The following is a 20,646-nucleotide window of genomic DNA, read 5'->3' as shown; positions in this document are numbered from 1 at the left end:
TAGAATGAAAATAAAAGAGTGTAGAAGTGGTGGAAGCAGACAGACGGTTAGTGGAGTGGAGAGTCTTTGTTTCTCCACACAGACTGAAGCTGTCAGGCCAAACATTCCAACAGGTGAAGCTCCGCCCCCTCTGACTCCACCCCCAACATCAGTGCACCACACCTCCTCTCTCTGCTTATGTCACCTGGCCCCACCCCCTTCTAATGTGAGCCCTTCTTCCCAGTGTAACCACAACACAATGTTGATTTCAGTGTGAGTCAGTGAAGCTTCAGGGAGCCGCTACAGAGGAGATGAAGAGCCACATGTTGAACAGCTGTTCTAAGAAAACACTTCTTCCTCCAAATAAAGTGTCAGACTTTATATTAAAGCTCCACCTTCACTTTAAAGTTCAGATTGACGTCATGAAACAGTTTTCAAACAGGTTTTCTCAGGAATGTCCTCCTCTGGGTGTGTCAGAGCAGGAAAGAGAACGTCGACGCTGTCAGACATCAGAGACGGACTGAGACAGACGGAGACGGACTGAGACGGACGAAGAGCAGCTTCTTCTCTCCACAAGTTTCCTCACACGTGGAAAAGTGTCTGTAAGAAGAAGAGAAGAGAGTTCAGGTGAGAATCTTCAGCTCTTTAGAAGCTTCCACAACGGAGCAAAAGACTTTCTAACTTCTCTTTTTCTCTTTCATTCACACCATCACAAACCTCTGACAGCTGCTTTCTTCTTCTTCACCTGTTGGACAAACATTTCATCCTCCTTTTAACTCCTTTCTTCACTTCTTTTCTTCTCCATGGAGAAACTCTGAAAACATTCAGCAGTGGGCGGGGCTTCAGCCCTCCTTCACTCTGATTGGCTCATGTTTTTGTTAGTCTAAAACATTCAAACACACACACACACACACACACACACACACGACTCAGTCATCTCATTATTTATCATCCAGACGCTTCATTTTGTCCCTGAAAGCTCCAACTGACATTAATCCTATTGATTGTTGTATTTTTCATGTTTCTATATTTTCTTCTCTCATCTTATTTCCTCTGTTTGTTCATTATTTATGCTTCTTGTTTTTCTTCTTTCTCTGTTTTGTCTCGGCGTGGTGTGTGTGTGTGTGTGTGTGTGTGTGTGTGTGTGTGTGTGTGTGTGTGTGTGTGTGTGTGTGTGTTGAGCAGGTTGGTGTGTTTCTCTCTGTCTGACTCAACATGTGGGACGTGGATGAAGAAGACCCACCAGAGTGTGTGGACAGGTAAGAGACGTCCCCCCCTCCTGCATTCAGTCAAACAGCAAACAGAAGAATGGACACTAAATGTAAACTCCATAGAAAGATGAAATGGAGTAAAAGTGGCTCTGCTGTATTGACACGTCTCAAGGCTCAGTGATTTCAAGTCATCCAAAGTGAGCTGAAGTGATTTCAACAGGCAGCAGAAAAAGAGCTGCAGTAAAGGACATGAGGTGCAGAGACATTCCACCGTCCCCATGATCAGTCCCAATGTGATCATGAAAGACACAAGGACAAGCAGTGGAAAGGACAGAGACTAGAAGATCATGTGTTGTTTTTCAGGTCAGAGTTTCTAACTCCTCTTAACCTGATCCAAGGTCAGAGCAGTGTCACCTTTCCAACAGGGAGTTTAAAGGAAGTGGACGTCTCCACATGACACTGAAGTCCAAACGTCCCACATCACTAACTTACAGTTTGGTCCACAAAGATTTGTCCAGAGACAAAGTTTGTCTCATTTTGTTCTGTATGTTACCACAGGAAATAGAAATGAAACCCTCCAGACGTCAGCTTTAATTCAGTGGCTTCAACTAAAACATCACATAACAATGTGAGGAACTAAAGGATTTGAACACAATCCCTTCATGTCAGAGGCTCAAAAGCCACTGAACCAATGAAATAAGAGAGAATCAATCCTTCATCTCTCACACTTGTTGAAAAGCCTTTGCAGGCAATGACTGGCTGAAGTTGTGAACTCATGACGTCAGCAGGCGCTCGCTGGGTTTCCTCTATTTTAATGCTCTTCCAGGCTTCACCGCAGAGCCGCTCACTTGATGTTGCTTTGTGGGCCTTTCTAATCCAAGTTTAATCTGTAAGAGGAGAAATTCAGGTTCTATTGGGTTGAGATCTGGTGACTGACTGGGCCTTTCAGGAAGATTCTACCTCTTTATTCTAGAATCAGCTCCTGGGTAGTTTTGGCTGGTTGTCCTCCTCACATCAGAAGAGAGTAAGGGGACGGTGTTTTGTGACGTTTGGGGACAGTGTCAGGTGACGGGTTGGGAATAAATTAGAAAGTGACGGGATCATCGGTGGTTGAAATGTTTGACTCCTCATCACACAGTCATCAAAGTGTGTGTGTGTGTGTGTGTGTGTGTGTGTGTGTGTGTGTGTGTGTGTGTGTGTGTGTGTGTGTGTGTGTGTGTGTGTGTGTGTGTGTGTGTGTAGAGGTGAGAAGCTCAGACACACAGCAGGGTCTTCAGTATCCAGCAGCTTGTCTATGAAGAGTGACCGGTCCAAAGGTCCTCCACCAGACTTCAGAGCTGAACTTGGACCTTCAGACACAAAGTAAGAAACTCTTTCTTTTCTTTTCTTTCCTCAAAACCAGAGTGAGAGAAGTTGTGCTCACTCTAAGATTCACTTCCAGTATTTTAGTACAAGAGTCCAAACTGCAAACTGAGCAGCAAAGTCTGATCCTACACTCTTTCTAAAGTCCTATTTTGATGATGAATCTGCTGGTTTCAAAGTTTGAAGACAAGATTTGAAAGTTGTCAGTGATTGGATGATTTGGATGTTGGTTGAGAAGAAGTTCCAGAGTTGCTGGCTGAAGGCTCTGGACCTCCTGATGTTCATCCAGGCTGGAGGTCAGTGAGGCTGAGAGAGGAGGTCAGAGAAGTACTGTGGACGTTGGTGAGACGTGAAGGAGGAGGGTGAGGGACAGAGGAGATCAATGAGGTACAGAGGGAGGAGCTTCATCAGGAACTTGAATGTCTGGAAAAGAATTGTGAAGTGAAGCTGTTGAACTGAAGTCAGTGGAGTTTCTGGAGAAGCAGTGTCATGTGAAGGATGGAAGGTGTTCTGATGATGATTCATCCAGAAGAATTTGACAGCAGGTGGAGTTTCTGGAGGACTTGAGAGGGAGACCAGAGAGAAGGAAACAGATGGAGGTGACCAGGGTGTGGAGCAGTGTGGAGATGCTGCTGGGTGAGAGGGAGGAGCAACAGTGCTTGATGTTACCAGGGTGGAAATATGCTGACTCAGTCATTCTATTGATGTGGGTTGGAAATAACAGAGTGCTGTCGAGGAAGACACCCAGACTCCTCACCCTGACTGGAGGGGAACCAGAGGAGCTGTCCATGATGGAGGACAAACTAGGACCTTTAATGGACCTGAATCATATGAGGAGAACTTCTTTATCACTGCTGAGTTTGATCAATTAGAAGAAGAACCAGGACTTGATGTCCTGTAGATAGTCACTGATGGAGGTAGGTGGGAGGGTGTAGTTGGTTTGGTGGAGACGTAGAGCTGAGTGTCGTCTGCATAGCAAAGAAACTTCATGATGTATTTATGAGAAATATGGACAAGTGGAGGAGATGGACAATGAAGAAGGTGGGACCAAGTACAGAGCCCTGGGGAACACCAGAGGAGAGGGGGATGGGGGGGATGGAAAAGATTTGAACTGAATGATTTTTAACTTTAAAGTTATTTGACCAGAATCCATTTGGGAAACATGAAACATGTAGGATCTAGTTTCAGTTGTTGATGTTGATCTCTGATACATTAATACCTTTCTGAATGGAATTCATCATGACACTGACACAAACACATAATTCCAGCATTTAAATTTAAAGGAACATACCAGTGTGTTGACCTCTTGCTGATTAATGATCAGTTTCACAACATTTAAGAATATTCTGGAGGTTCTAATCCTCTTTCTCTGAGAAAGTTCAGTCTTTTATTTTGGGATGAATTGGTCCAATCTTGATCATTTTGCTTCAGCTTCTGCGACGCCATCTTTGATATCCCAGAAACCCTTGTGGCAGATTTCCCAAGATGATGTCAGTTAGGAAACATCAACAAAGTTTGATGTTTGGTTTGTAAACATCAACTTTGGTGGATCGATTTGGGAAACTGCAGGTTGGAAATGAGTCCAAATGAGTGTTGATGGTCTTGTTTTGGTGTTTTGGTTTATTCTCTCTGCAGAAGGGAGATGTTTTATGGGAAGTACATTTTGAAGATTGTTTTTCTGGTAGAGTAACTTTAAATGTGGAACTACAGTTTATAACTATTAAATATCCTCACAGTATTTTCACAAAGTCTGACTTAGAGAATCAAAGTCTCAGTTCTTCCATGTATCTTCCATTGTTCCAGTCAGTCTGTTCCTGATGTTGTGTTTGTTTTTAGCTCTGACTCTGGGTTTCCATCCAGCTGTGTGTCCATGAAGAGTGACTGGTCTATGGAGGCACCATTACTCTTTAAATGTGGAGCAGGAAGTGTTGATGAGGGGTGAGAATCAGTGTTTGTCTCAGGATTCCTCATCACACCACACAGCAGCTTTAACAAAGTCAACATGTTTCTGCAGCGTGAGCCAGCAGAGCTCCCAGCTTCTCCGTGGTGGCTCCGCCCCTCAGCATCAAAGACATCTGGACTCCACATTTATGGTGAGAACACGTCTCCATTCAACACTTTACTGTCACATCATGAGACAGAAGAAGCTGCTGTGACTTCCAGCTGAAACATGAAACAGACACTCAGCTTATTAGATCCATTCAGGTCCAAAGTGAAACAGTCTAACCTTCATCCAGCTTCCAGGCTTCACTGATGCTTGAAGCTGCTTCTGCTGGAGATCCCACATGAAGTGTGATTTGGCTTCACATGTTGTCCATCCTGCTCTCTGCACTGGATTTACACTCGCATCTCAATCTGGCTTCAGTTTCAGCTCAAAGTCAACTCCAGATGTTTCTCTGTTCCAGCTGCTGGAGGACAACATGGTGACTTTCATGAAGAAGGAGCTGAAGAAGATGAAGAAGCTCCTGAGTCCAGATTACCCAGCATGCTCAGAGAGTGAGAGGGAGGATGAGGATGAAGAGCAGAGGAGCATTAGAGAGTCATTTCTGAGGATCACCCTGGACTTCCTGAGGAGGATGAAGCAGGAGGAGCTGGCTGAGCGTCTGAGGAGCAGTAAGAGGATTTGATCTCATTTCCCAGGATGAAGATGAAGCTGAAATGTTCTCAGCTGGAGCAGAAAGCAGTCAGAAACAGAGTCCATCCAGAGAACACAGGTCATTTCCAGGTCAGACACAGAAAGTGTGAAACAGGCAGGAAGTCCAAAACAAGCAGCAGAGAAGAGGAGACACAAAGAGAGTTCCTGAACTCTGCTGCTCATGTGATGCAAACATCTGCATCAGATCAGAGGCTGTTTGGTCTCCACTGAGGAGCTGGGTGGAGCTGATGGAGGAGAAACATCTCCACTAACACACTGTCATCTTCACATTCAATGTCAAACACACTCAACTCATTCCTGCTTTCTTCTTTTCAGGAACTTCTACTGGAGTCTGCCAACAGAAGGTGAAATGTGCCCTGAAGAAGAGGTTCCAGGTTGTGTTTGAGGGGCTCTCTAAAGCAGGAGAGTCCACCCTCCTGAAGCAGATCTACACAGAGCTCCACATCACAGAGGGAGGGACTGCAGAGGTCAATGAGGAACATGAGGTCAGACAGATTGAAACAGCATCCAGGAGAGCAGCCAGAGCAGAAAGCAGCATCAGACCAGGAGACCTCTTTAAAGCCTCACCTGGAAGATCTCCACCAATCAGAACAGTGCTGACAAAGGGAGTGGCTGGCATTGGGAAAACAGTCCTGACACAGAAGTTCACTCTGGACTGGGCTGAAGACCAAAGCAACCAGGACGTCCACTTCACATTTCCATTCACCTTCAGAGAGCTGAATGTGCTGAAGGAGAAGAAGTTCAGCTTGGTGGGACTTGTTCATCACTTCTTCTCTCCAACCAAAGAAGCAGGACTCTGCAGCTTTGAAGACCTCCAGGTGGTCTTCATCTTTGATGGTCTGGATGAGTGTCGACTCCCTCTGGACTTCCAGCACCCTGAGATCCTGACTGATGTTACAGAGTCCACCTCAGTGGATGTGCTGCTGACAAACCTCATCAGGGGGAACCTGCTTCCCTCTGCTCGCCTCTGGATCACCACACGACCTGCAGCAGCCAATCACATCCCTCCTTACTGTGTCGGCATGGTGACGGAGGTCCGAGGGTTCACTGACCCACAGAAGGAGGAGTACTTCAGGAGGAGGTTCAGAGAGGAGCAGCAGGCCAGCAGGATCATCTCCCACATCAAGACCTCACGAAGCCTCCACATCATGTGCCACATCCCAGTCTTCTGCTGGATCACTGCTACAGTTCTGGAGGAGGTGTTGAAGAGCAGAGAGGGAGGAGAGCTGCCCAAGACCATGACTCAGATGTACATCCACCACCTGGTGGTCCAGGCCAAAGTCAAGAAGGTCAAGTATGATGGAGGAGCTGCCACAGATCCACACTGGAGTCCAGAGAGCAGGGAGATGGTGGAGTCTCTGGGAAAACTGGCTTTTGATGAGCTGCAGAAAGGAAATCTGATCTTCTATGACTCTGACCTGACAGAGTGTGGTCTGGATCTCAGAGCAGCCTCACTGTACTCTGGAATGTTCACACAGGTCTTTAAAGAGGAGCAAGGCCTGTACCAGGACAGGGTCTTCTGCTTCATCCATCTGAGCCTTCAGGAGTTTCTGGCTGCTCTTCATGTCCATCAGACCTTCATCAGCTCTGGAATCAACCTCCTGGATGAAAAACAACAAACAGTCCTGATGAAGAACAATCTCCACCATGTCCATCAGAGAGCAGTGGACGAGGCCCTGAAGAGTCCAAATGGACACCTGGACTTGTTCCTCCGCTTCCTCCTGGGTCTTTCACTGCAGACCAATCAGAGTCTCCTCCGAGGTCTGCTGACACAGACAGGAAGTAGCTCACAGACCAATCAGAAAACAATCCAGTACATCAAGGAGAAGCTGAGTGAGAATCTGTCTGCAGAGAGAAGCATCAATCTGTTCCACTGTCTGAATGAACTGAACGATGGTTCTCTGGTGGAGGAGATCCAACAGTCCCTGAGATCAGGACGTCTCTCCACTGATAGACTGTCTCCTGCTCAGTGGTCAGCTCTGGTCTTCATCTTACTGTCATCAGAAGAAGATCTGAAGGAGTTTGACCTGAAGAAATACTCTGCTTCAGAGGAGGCTCTTCTGAAGCTGCTGCCAGTGGTCAAAGCCTCCAACAAAGCTGTGTACGTGGTTCATGAACAAATATGTAGAACTGAGTCCATGACAAACATTGAACTGGTTTTCATTGTTGCTTCTTCTTCAGGTTGAGGGGCTGTCGTCTGTCAGAGAGAAGCTGTGGAGCTCTGTCCTCAGTCCTCAGCTCTCAGTCCTCCAGTCTGACACATCTGGACCTGAGTGACAACAAGCTGCAGGATTCAGGAGTGAAGCTGCTCTCGGCTGGACTGGAGAGTCCTCACTGTAAACTGGAAGCTCTCAGGTTCTGACATTATTGATCATTAATATCCACCACTCTCTGTTCTCCTGCTCACATCTCTAGAACATCAGTAAAACATCTCAGTAGAACACTGCAGCCTCTTGATATTTTCTCCTCTATTAATCAGGAAGTAAAACTACAAAGTAAAGTTTCCAGTGTAAGTTCAGGTGGAGAGCAGCAGCTTTACTTCCTCCACTCACTGTGTTTGTGATGCTCCATGTCACAGAGTTCTGCCTCAGACTCTGACACCGACACGACTACGAGCAAGAACACCACACATGAGACAAGCACAGCAGCAGCAGGACACTCACTTCAGGTGTGCTCCTGTGGCTGGATGAAAATATCATCACTTAGGAGGCTGAGGATCCACCAAGGAAAGAGAGGAGGATGAGAGAGCAGAGGCAAGAGTGAATGAAATGTCGACCTCTTCTATGGCAGAAACACTGAAATTCTACATCTTTTATGATTAATTGTGCTAATCTTGTAATCTTATTACTGATTACTAGTTATTTTACTGATTACTTGTTTTTAAAAGTAACTAAGTTAGATTAAACATTTATTAACAGCTGTCGACAACACCCCATCCTCTGAACATAGAAATTACAACCGGTTTTGCCAAAAGCTCTGCTGACCACTGCCTCCTGCACCTGCTGATACATATTTAACCTCTGACCTTCAGTCTTTGTTGTATTTATATCTGACGCACGCTTTTATTATCAGATTGTTACTATTGCAGCTAGTTATTTACGTGGTGATGTAGTTGTAGTCTGTTGTTGCACTATTTATCTATTTATCTATTTATATATTTGTATATTTGGACTATCTGCGCTATTCAACCTTTTAATTACCCCCCTCAGGGACAAATAAAGTCTTTCATTGATCGATTGATTGATTGAAAAAGAAAAAAATACAAAAAGAGTTCAACATCTCTGCAGTTCTTGTTGCAATGATATAGTTTAGTGTTGACATTTCTTGGTTCCAATTATTTTGTGTCACCTGAACGCACCATTAGAGCAAGTTGGTCTGTGATTGGCTGAGAGTGGAGAAGGGGGCGGGTCAGGTCAGACTGCATGCTCTGTGTTTGTCTGTTAGTTTGGAGGAGAGAACGAGCAGCCGCTTCTGTTTAATAATAAAGTGTCTTTGTAGAGAAGAAACTCTTCCTGCTGGACGCCACAATAGTAATGCTACAATAGTAATGCTACAATAGTAATGCTACAGTAGTAATGCTACAATAGTAATGCTACAGTAGTAATGCTACAATAGTAAGGCTACAATATTAATGCTACAATAGTAATGCTACAATAGTAATGCTACAGTAGTAATGCTACAATAGTAATGCTACAGTAGTAATGCTACAATAGTAAGGCTACAATATTAATGCTACAATAGTAATGCTACAATAGTAATGCTACAATAGTAATGCTACAGTAGTAATGCTACAATAGTAAGGCTACAATATTAATGCTACAATAGTAATGCCACAATAGTAATGCTACAATACTAATGCTACAATAGTAAGGCCACAATAGTAATGCTACAATAGTAATGCTGCAGTAGTAATGCTACAATAGTAAGGCTACAATAGTAAGGCTACAATAGTAATGCTACTATACTAATGCTACAATAGTAAGGCCACAATAGTAATGCTACAATAGTAAGGCTACAATAGTAAGGCTACAATAGTAATGCTACTATAGTAATGCTACAATAGTAAGGCTACAATAGTAATGCTACAGTAGTAATGCCACAATACTAACGCTACAATAGCAATGCTATAATAGCAATGCTACAATAGTAATGCTACAATAGTAATGCTGCAATATTAATACTACAGCAGTAATGCTACAATAGTAATGCTACAATAGTAAGGCTACAATAGTAATGCTACAATAGTAATGCTACAATAGTAATGCCACAATAGTAACGCCACAATAGTAATGCTACAATAATAAGGCCACAATAGTAACGCCACAATAGTAACGCCACAATAGTAATGCCACAATAGTAACGCTACAATAGTAACGCTACAATAGTAATGCTACAATAGTAAGGCCACAATAGTAACGCCACAATAGTAAGGCTACAATAGTAAGGCTACAATAGTAATGCTACAATAGTAACGCTACAATAGTATCGTGACAATAGTAATGCTACAATAGTAACGCTGCAATATTAATGCTACAATAGTAACGTGACAATAGTAATGCTACAATAGTAATGCTACAATAGTAACGCTACAATAGCAACGTGACAATAGTAATGCTACAATAGTAATGCTACAATAGTAAGGCTACAATAGTAACGCTACAATAGTAATGCTACAATAGTAAGGCTACAATAGTAATGCATGGTGATTTGGAGAAGTAACTTTAATCTGATTACTGTTTTGGAAATAATAACGTGTTAGATTACTCATTACTGAATAAAGTGTTCATATCACTGTTACTCATCAACATCAACAGTCAAATTGCCTGATGTACAACCAGTGTTCCCAACAACATCAACTGTTTACAAAACAATCAGGACAACAGATTGTAATACAGACAGTCCAGAGTACAGAGCTAGGGCAAGGTGGAGGTTCTAAAGCCTCCACCTAATCGATATCAGGTGTGCAGACACAGTTTGTGAACCGGGCCAGGGAGAGTGGCAGTAGGAGGAAACATTTATTGTGGTAGAGGAACTCAGTATTGGGCGAGTCATTGAGGACAGGAATCAACAGTTGGACTGTGGATATCAAATAAATACTTTGACATGTCCAAAGGAAAAACTGCTGATTGGACCTGATCAGTGTTGCTCCTGAATACGTTCTAAACAAGTTACCTGTCCTCACCAGAGCGGCACCTTAAATAGGTTAAGGTGCTGCTCCACCTCCTCAGCCTTACTCCACTTGACTCTACTGACTTTTGACACTTTCCCACTACATGATGGTCCCTGCTACCAGGTACTTTCATGGTACACCGTAGTACACTGAGGTTCCAAGCGAGCGAAGACGAGAAGACAGCAGGCTGCTCATTCACCCGCCATTTTTTAAACCTGAACACAATAAAAAACAAAAAAGGACCAAAGTCTGCAGCTGTCCTGGTGAACGCTGTTTAACCACATTTCCATTAGAATTTAAAGTATCGTATGGTTTGTTGTTCTTATTTTAACATCAGTAGCTACTAACAGCTTGTGGCAGAAGTCACCAGTTAACAGGGGCACCAGTGAAACCGAAACACCGGACAGTGAAGCGTCACATCGGGGTGATTACTTGTGCATGACGGAGAAAGCTCCGATGACTCCGCCCACGCCGTGGTCGTTCTATTGTAATGGAAAACAACTGAGGCTGAGTGGAGTAGAGGCAAGGCCAGTAGGGTCAAGTGGAGTAAGGCTGAGTAGGAGCTGGTGGAAAAGAGCTATTTATTACAAGTGACTGGGAATCAGAATATCTAGACAACAATGTGAATAAAGCTGTAAGAAATGCAGAATTAGGAAGAAATGTTAAACAAAGAAAACAATAACAAAGATCATCTATTGATCAAAGAAGGATTAAAAGATTCTGTCAAAAGGAAAAATACAGGATACAGAGAATCTATAAAACACTTTTGTGCTTTATAGATTCTCTATATCATGTATTGTAAAAAAATAAAGCGGCACATAAATATGTGAAATATAAAAATACTTTAACTACTACTGTGAGAATTTTCATATATCTACAAAAATAAAAGTGGTGAAATGTAAGAAAAGCAGAATCCTATTAAAGACACATGGAATCTATTAAAGAGTGTAAAGAGAAAGACCCAGAGACATTTCATTAGTAAGGAAGAAATCATAGAAATTATTATCAAATGTAAAACCCAATCTTCAGATTGAGACTAAATGGAGATGAAACCAGTAAAGAGGGTGATTGAGTTTATCTCCAAACTACTGACACACATCTGGAACCTTTGTCTTTCCAAACTGTCTCTCTTTATTCAGGTTGAGGGGCTGCTAGTTGTCAAAGATTACTGCATCGTAACATTCCATTTAAAGACATTGGTCGTACTTAAGACAGGCTGTATCTAATGACATTTTTTGTGTTCTCTGTTTATTTGGAAACATATCGAACTACATGGTGGTATCGATATCGATACCAGAATGTTGGTATCGTGACAACACTAGTTCTATGTTGTATAGTTCTATGTTTAAGCCTTTATTTTACCGACAGCTACACTCAGATTTACACCAAAGTTATAAAATATTCAGGAAACAAATGTTGAAGGGTTTGGAGTTCAGTATAGAAGAGTTTGAAATGAAATATTTACACTTGTTCAACATTAAAGAAAAACTTTTAGAGTTTAAAATATTTAGGAAAGAATAAAAACACAATAACTGTGTGTGTGTGTGTGTGTGTGTGTGTGTGTGTGTGTGTGTGTGTGTGTGTGTGTGTGTGTGTGTGTGTGTGTGTGTGTGCGTGTGTGTGTGTGTGTGTGTGTGTGTGTGTGTGTGTGTGTGTGTGTGTGTGTTGTGATCCAGATGTTGGAGGACAGAGATGGACTGAGCTCTGCAGCATGTTAGTGATCAGCATGTTGATGAGACTCTTCTCCTCCTGGTGGCTTCAGCTGTTTGGACTTTACATTTCTAAACTCTTCCAGTCTGAACCTTCTTCAGTCTCAATGACTTCAACATCAAACTTTGTCCTCTAATCTCACTTCTTTCTCTCTTTATTCAGGTTGAGGGGCTGCTGGTTGTCAGAGATCAGCTGTTCTTCTGTGGGCTCAGCTCTGAAGTCCAACCCCTCCCTCCTGAAACATCTGAAACATCTGGACCTGAGTGGGAACCAGCTGCAGGATTCAGGAGTTGAGCAGCTGTGTGGTTTTCTGGAGAGTCCACTCTGTAGTCTGGAGACTCTGAGGTCAGACTCCATGTTTGAGTTTGTGTGCAGTGAAAGTTGTGTTGACACTAAAGGTCAGACATCAGGCTGATATGAGATGATCCACACTGAGGATCTCCATGAGAAACTGAGACTTCTTCTCTGGGCTTTAGTCCTGTGACTGTGGCAGAGCCGTGTGGAGCTCCACATTTCAAAGCTTGGTAGAAGAAGCAAGGTGCTGCAGTGGAGAATTCTCCGTCAACCTCTGACACGCTCCATGTTGAGCTTCAGCTTTCAAAGCAGGCTGATCTCTCCTGGATGAAGAGTCACTGAAGAGTTCAACTGAAGCTAGTATGGGTGGGTAATATAAACTAACCTGTTCAGTCAAGTCACAGTTCAACTGGAGCTAGTATGGGTGGGTAATATAAACTAACCTGTTCAGTCACAGATCAACTGAAGCTGGTATGGGTGGGTAATATAAACTAACCTGTCACAGATAAACTGAAGCTTTTTCACGCTGCAGCTCAGGTTGTTTCTTTGTTTAATCTTGACTTTACTTCGCGGGTCGTGAAATTGAAATCCGTGGACGTCCGAGCAGAGCAGCGTTGACGTAATGACGTCAGACTCACACAGACGCCGGCTCCGACTACGGTATGTGATGAGGTCCAAACTAGTTAGAGCAGCACATTTCCCCCACAAATCCCTCTTTATTCCACCTTGATGTGCTGCTCATGGGCCGGCGCCGGCCAGACAGGTGGCTTCTTGAGGGCCGCATGCAGCCTGCGGGCCGTCTATTGAGAACCCCTAACCTAAACTTTTTACCTTTCTAAAAAACTCTATACCTTTTTTTTTTAATGTGGAATACCAAACACCTAAATTCATATTATTCACAAAGTAAATAAGTGGCTAATACATATGTGAAATATGACATTAGGTTAACTACTACTGTGATCATTTAGAAAATAAACATGATAAAAATAAATACAGTGAAATATATGAAAACAAGAAGAATCCTATTCAAGACCCCTGGAATCTATTAAAGAGTGTAAAGAGAAAGACCCAGAGACATTTCATGAGTAAGGAAGAAATCATAGAAATTATTATCAAATGTAAAACCAAATCTTCAGATTGAGACTAAATGGAGATGAAACCAGTAAAGAGGGTGATTGAGTTTATCTCCAAACTACTGACTCACATCTGGAACCTTTGTCTTTCTAAACTGGACAATTTCCTGACAAAAAGACTCAAATCAAAGTGAAGTACAAAACTAGAACCAAAGAAGATTGAACAAACTCCAGGACAATGTCTCTGCTCCCACAGTTCTCACAAACTAAACCATGAATGAATTGTGTCTCTCAGAAGAATGATTGTCTCCACTGTCCCCGTCTCTCCAACCAAACACTCTGTAATGAATAGAAAGAAGTAGCAGGACGTCCAGCTCCACTCCACAGCTTCACTTCAACATCTGGAACTGAAGACATGAACAAAACATGTGGACCTCCATGTCCTCTCCTTCACGTCCACATGAAGCCAAAGTCAAACCCAGAGAAGATGATCTGAAGCTCTGAGGTCCAACAAAGTCCTCATAGAAGAAGAAGCAAGGTGCTGCAGTGGAGAATTCTCCGTCAACCTCTGACACGCTCCATGTTGAGCTTCAGCTTTCAAAGCAGGCTGATCTCTCCTGGATGAAGAGTCACTGATCTCCCAGCTGGAGCTCCAAACTCTCTCTCACTCTGCCATTGTTGCCCCCCTGACCCAGTGTGTGTCATGTAGGGGTGTGATTCCATCCTGTAATAGGAAACAAAGAGGCAGACCACTTGAGCTGGGGTTTGGCTCGGCTGCAGGATTTAACATGCTGCTGCCTCTGTGCAGCTTTTAGGCTCCTTCAATCGCCATGCGCCCTCTGCTGGCCTTTTAGAGTAACACACTACTGCTTTCGCCTGAAAAGTACAACTCTGTTTGAGCCTTCTAAATTCTATTTGAGACACAGTAAAATGTAATATATCTATAGGGGGTCTAGATTTAATCACTTTGAACTTATTTAATTGATTGTTTTAACCCTGAGCTGTAATTTAGTCCTATTGACTTTTTAACATCTTTTAAATACGCTTTAAATTGCTGCACCTTTTTTTTTTCATCCTTAACACCGGGGCTCCTCAATTAGTTTTCCTCGAGGGCCAGAATCAGAGCAGCATGTCAAACCAAGGGCTGGAACATCCGCGGGTATTATGCACTCTGGCAGTAAAATCTTTTCTTAATTGCAGATGTTTGAGCTGATGTGACCATTATGAAGGACCGAGCAGAAAGACCAGGACCTCCAAAGGAGGCCAGGACCCTGTTGTGTTTGTAATGTTTCTTATTATTAGTTCTTTGTAAAAAAAAACCTGTATAAAACCCCCTAAACATGCTCAAAAACTCACCAAATTTGGCACGCTCATTAGCACTGGATGACATTATAAGAAAATGTAAAAACGAACCCCCAGAGAGCCAAAATGTACTCTCTAGCGCCACCTAGAAAAACCAAAATGGCGACCACAGCCCGTAGGAATGTCGTAGTGAAGATCAAACCAAAACTCAATTGTTCGTCTCATCGAGCCTGACAAATCACATGCTGGGACCCCTGACCTAAATCTGACAGGAAGTCCGCAATTTGCCTTTCAAAATAAGATTTTCAAACACTAGCTACTCTGAGAATGAATATCTATGGACTTCAGAAACCTACTAAATGACAGAGGAGACTCTCCTCCTCAATAATCCCCAATATCACTTTCAGTGGTGGAGCTGTTCTGTTTTTATTTGCCGTCAAAGTTTTAAACACAGACTCCGCCTCCTCCTCCAGTTTAAAGGTTTTGTGCTTTGAATGACGCGACACTTTGTCTTTATTTGAAACGGTTCTCCTTTAACAATCATTTCTTCTTGATGTCCACATCAGCAGTGCTGATTCTCTCTCACGGCTGCAGACGGAACACACACACACACACACACACACACACACACACACACACACACACACACACACACACACACACACACACACACACACACACACACACACACACACAGACTTGTGGTGCAACACTGCCCTCTTGTGAAGAGTTTGTAAACATGCAACTGTGACGAGGGAGAGAGGTATGTTCATTGAGGATTCTTTTCTGTGTAGCTCTATGATTAGTTCTGGTCTGTAGCTCTAGAAACAGCAGCCCAAGGCTTTAACTTTAATTTTTTCCACACCTTCAAAAGAATTGTACTCACGGTGAGTACAGGATTCCAGCAGGTGGCGCCACTGATCCATAAAGCCTGTTTTATTCTTGACGTGTCCGCGAGCTCTGTACGGCTCCGTGCGGCTGAATGACTTCATTGTAGCCTCCAGGCCCCTCCGAGAGGCCCTGTTCACGCTGACGTCACCGCTCCATGCTCCTCCAACTTCTTGTGACTCCAGTAGAACCTGTGAGGTGTGGAGCGGTAAGAGCTCCACCCTGTACTGAGCAGACACGTCACTGTGCACAGACACATATTTAACTGTTAACACACCGTGATGAGGGACAATGACAACCTACAGAAACACTCTGATTCTACTTTTCTTTCACATGAAGCCGTTAAAAGGATCATTTTATGGCTCCAAATCCAAGCTTTCCTTTCCAGTAGTATGTGGTTTGTTTAGTAGTTACTGATGAAGCCAAAGTCTGGCTTCATTAGAAAGAAGTTCTATTAATGATGCGTCTCATAGCGGAGCGCCCCCTGCTGCCTCATGCAGACCTCAGCCTGCGGTCAGAACGCCATACAAGACCTGGAAGTGAAGTTAGTTCCAATCAGGTTCCATGATTACTTCATAAAACACTCTGGCTTCACTTCCATGTAGTAATGTAACATAATGATCCCAAAGATCCCTGCAGAGGGGCGGAGCCTCCAGCACAGGGTGGAGGAGGAGTGTGACGTCACCAGTCCTTAAGTTTGACTTTCACATAACAGCAGAGGACATAAGGCCCGTGGACCAGAACCCACCAAGAGGTCCAATCTGGTCCCACCAAGCCAGGAGCTTGAAAGGATTTATACACTTTGTTTTGACATTTCAGTGGATTTTCACCAGAAGTTTCAGTAAAACTGACTTCATTTTCAGGAACTGATGGAAAAATATAGAGAATTTCATTAAAGACACTGAATTTAAAGGTTCTTATAGCACTGGAGGAGGAGGAGGAGGAGGAGGAGGAGGGGGAGGAGGAGGAGATGACATGACATGACATGACATGACATGCTCTTTGTGAGATAAGACCAGGTTCCAGGTCAGGGACACCTGGGGAGGAACCTGTGTGGTTTCCAGGTGAAGAACACTTAAAGGGGCGGAGGCTGTGATTGGGCCGACCCCGACGGGCCAGGGGGCGAGGTCCTGACCAACGCTGCCTGCAGCTTTCATTTCTATTATTGTTCTGGTTATTATCATTATTATTGTGAGTAATAGTACTCAAGGTGGTTGTAGTAATAATTTAAACTGGGCTTTTCTAAACTTATGTTGAGGGTCACATGTAAAAAGCGCTCTTGAAAAAAAGAAGAGTAAAACCAACAATGTAATTATTTACACACTGAGACAGAAACACAGGAGAGATTTACACTTTCTTACTTTTTAAATTCCATAATGGTTTTTTCACTGCTGCTTTTCTTTCTCTTCTCATTTCATCATTTATTGTTTTTAATTGTGCTTTGTTGCATTTGAAGTATAACAACTGCTATATAAATGAACTTATTAGTACTATTGTTGTATTTTGTGTTCTAATACACCAGTTAGATGCCAAATAAACAAAATGAATGAATTGACTGACCAATCAGTGAGAAAAGTGATGGGATGAGGAAATTCCTCTGATGTTTGTTGCATCAGAAAGTCTGTTTCTCATTTTGTTTCTTTAAGTCAGAGATCAGAGGTGAAGAACACTCCTCCACCCAATCCTCCACCCTTCTAGTCGCAGTATTATCAGACAGTTACCAAGATCATTCCCATCGTTCCTGCCACATTCCTGACATTCTTTATGTGACCTAATGCATCTGAAGGTGGTTCTGGAATGGGCCTGACGTTCCTCATAGTCCTGGAACATCTTTTATCAAGAACCACCTGTACTGGTGAAGTTAGTAACTGAGCGTGTGGATTAGTAGTCATGTGTGTTGATGTGTTCTACAGAGTGACAGCATTCGCTCCCTGCAGTATCCTCCTCTCTGATCAACTCCATGGAGTTTCTCTGAATGCTGAGCGCTCTGGAGTGTGTCAACTGTTCAGTAGCTGCTGGGGGAAGAACTGGGGGGGTGGAGTCATGGGGGGGTGGAGTCACATGTTTTTAAACTCAGTTGCTGACCTGACTTACCCGGCGCCTCCACCAGACGCACCAGAGACGGTGATTCTCATGTCCTCTGCTGCTCGGTGTGTCCTGGCAGCTGGACACGTCTCTCACAGCAAAATACACACCTGAATAGAACAAATCCTCCTGGTTCTCCTCATACCTGACAGATTAATGAAAGAAAACTACGATACTCAACGTCACACAGCTCTGGTCTGCTGCAGGTCAAGTATGGGTCGGTTATATAAACTAACCTGTTCAGTCACAGATCAACTGAAGCTGGTATGGGTGGGTAATATAAACTAACCTGTTCAGTCAAGTCACAGATCAACTGAAGCTAGTATGGGTGGGTAATATAAACTAACCTGTTCAGTCCGATCACAGTTCAACTGAAGCTAGTAGGGGTGGGTAATATAAACTAACCTGTTCAGTCAAGTCACAGTTCAACTGGAGCTAGTATGGGTGGGTAATATAAACTAACCTGTTCAGTCCGATCACAGTTCAACTGAAGCTGGTATGGGTGGGTAATATAAACTAACCTGTTCAGTCAAGTCACAGTTCAACTGGAGCTAGTATGGGTGGGTAATATAAACTAACCTGTTCAGTCCGATCACAGTTCAACTGAAGCTGGTATGGGTGGGTAATATAAACTAACCTGTTCAGTCCGATCACAGTTCAACTGAAGCTAGTATGGGTGGGTAATATAAACTAACCTGTTCAGTCAAGTCACAGTTCAACTGGAGCTAGTATGGGTGGGTAATATAAACTAACCTGATCAGTCCGATCACAGTTCAACTGAAGCTAGTATGGGTGGGTAATATAAACTAACCTGTTCAGTCAAGTCACAGTTCAACTGGAGCTAGTATGGGTGGGTAATATAAACTAACCTGTTCAGTCCGATCACAGTTCAACTGAAGCTAGTATGGGTGGGTAATATAAACTAACCTGTTCAGTCAAGTCACAGTTCAACTGGAGCTAGTATGGGTGGGTAATATAAACTAACCTGTTCAGTCACAGATCAACTGAAGCTGGTATGGGTGGGTAATATAAACTAACCTGTCACAGATAAACTGAAGCTTTTTCACGCTGCAGCTCAGGTAGTTTCTTTGTTTAATCTTGACTTTACTTCGCGGGTCGTGAAATTGAAATCCGTGGACGTCCGAGCAGAGCAGCGTTGACGTAATGACGTCAGACTCACACAGACGCCGGCTCCGACTACGGTATGTGATGAGGTCCAAACTAGTTAGAGCAGCACATTTCCCCCACAAATCCCTCTTTATTCCACCTTGATGTGCTGCTCATGGGCCGGCGCCGGCCAGACAGGTGGCTTCTTGAGGGCCGCATGCAGCCTGCGGGCCGTCTATTGAGAACCCCTAACCTAAACTTTTTACCTTTCTAAAAAACTCTATACCTTTTTTTTTTAATGTGGAATACCAAACACCTAAATTCATATTATTCACAAAGTAAATAAGTGGCTAATACATATGTGAAATATGACATTAGGTTAACTACTACTGTGATCATTTAGAAAATAAACATGATAAAAATAAATACAGTGAAATATATGAAAACAAGAAGAATCCTATTCAAGACCCCTGGAATCTATTAAAGAGTGTAAAGAGAAAGACCCAGAGACATTTCATGAGTAAGGAAGAAATCATAGAAATTATTATCAAATGTAAAACCAAATCTTCAGATTGAGACTAAATGGAGATGAAACCAGTAAAGAGGGTGATTGAGTTTATCTCCAAACTACTGACTCACATCTGGAACCTTTGTCTTTCTAAACTGGACAATTTCCTGACAAAAAGACTCAAATCAAAGTGAAGTACAAAACTAGAACCAAAGAAGATTGAACAAACTCCAGGACAATGTCTCTGCTCCCACAGTTCTCGCAAACTAAACCATGAATGAATGAATGAATTGTGTCTCTCAGAAGAATGATTGTCTCCACTGTCCCCGTCTCTCCAACCAAACACTCTGTAATGAATAGAAAGAAGTAGCAGGACGTCCAGCTCCACTCCACAGCTTCACTTCAACATCTGGAACTGAAGACATGAACAAAACATGTGGACCTTCATGTCCTCTCCTTCACGTCCACATGAAGCCAAAGTCAAACCCAGAGAAGATGATCTGAAGCTCTGAGGTCCAACAAAGTCCTCATACCAACACCCTGTCCTCTCTGTGTCTCATTACAGCCTTTCTTCATGTCGACTCTCCGACTGTGAAGTGATCTCCTCGACTCTGAAGTCTGACTCCTCCCATCTCAAACATCTGGACCTGAGTGAAAACCAGCTGAAGGATTCATCAGTGAAGGTTCTGTGTGCTGGACTGGAGAGTCCAAACTGTAACCTGGAGACTCTGAGGTCAGTTCACTGTCTGAAGTTAGAATGTGTTGAAGTCAAACCTCTGAGAGGAGTTTAGGAGGATCCAGATGTTGGAGGACAGAGATGGACTGAGCTCTGCAGCATGTTAGTGATCAGCATGTTGATGAGACTCTTCTCCTCCTGGTGGCTTCAGCTGTTTGGACTTTACATTTCTAAACTCTTCCAGTCTGAACCTTCTTCAGTCTCAATGACTTCAACATCAAACTTTGTCCTCTAATCTCACTTCTTTCTCTCTTTATTCAGGTTGAGGGGCTGCAGGTTGTCAGAGATCAGCTGTTCTTCTGTGGCCTCAGCTCTGAAGTCCAACCCCTCCCTCCTGAAACATCTGAAACATCTGGACCTGAGTGGGAACCCGCTGCAGGATTCAGGAGTTGAGCAGCTGTGTGGTTTTCTGGAGAGTCCACTCTGTAGTCCGGAGACTCTGAGGTCAGACTCCATGTTTGAGTTTGTGTGCAGTGAAAGTTGTGTTGACACTAAAGGTCAGACATCAGGCTGATATGAGATGATCCACACTGAGGATCTCCATGAGAAACTGAGACTTCTTCTC

At 43.3% G+C, this 20,646-nt stretch overlaps 1 protein-coding gene across 6 annotated transcripts in view; it reads left to right on the top strand.

Moving 5' to 3' along the window:
- Nucleotides 1-20,646, top strand: part of LOC308128325 (protein NLRC3-like) — a 434,409-nt gene that overhangs the window by 350,642 nt on the left and 63,121 nt on the right. For 3 of the 6 annotated variants that reach the window (XM_080494032.1, XM_080494031.1, XM_080494033.1), the window contains 6 exons: nt 2,433-2,552; nt 4,389-4,490; nt 4,567-4,645; nt 4,958-5,165; nt 5,524-7,309; nt 7,390-7,563. In XM_080494032.1, coding sequence (XP_080350158.1) covers nt 2,433-2,552; nt 4,389-4,490; nt 4,567-4,645; nt 4,958-5,165; nt 5,524-7,309; nt 7,390-7,563 — 2,469 coding nt within the window. Of the gene's footprint in view, nt 1-454; nt 607-1,164; nt 1,239-2,432; nt 2,553-4,388; nt 4,491-4,566; nt 4,646-4,957; nt 5,166-5,523; nt 7,310-7,389; nt 7,564-12,250; nt 12,915-20,646 lie in introns of those variants that run through there. The other 3 variants (XM_080494036.1, XM_080494034.1, XM_080494035.1) reach the window with 3 other exon arrangements.

The sequence above is a fragment of the Lipophrys pholis genome, assembly GCF_963383615.2.
Source record: "Lipophrys pholis genome assembly, contig: SCAFFOLD_32, whole genome shotgun sequence".
NCBI lineage: Eukaryota > Metazoa > Chordata > Actinopteri > Blenniiformes > Blenniidae > Lipophrys > Lipophrys pholis.
The sequence above is the reverse complement of the archived record's forward strand: the minus strand, read 5'-3'. Positions and strand labels throughout refer to the sequence as shown.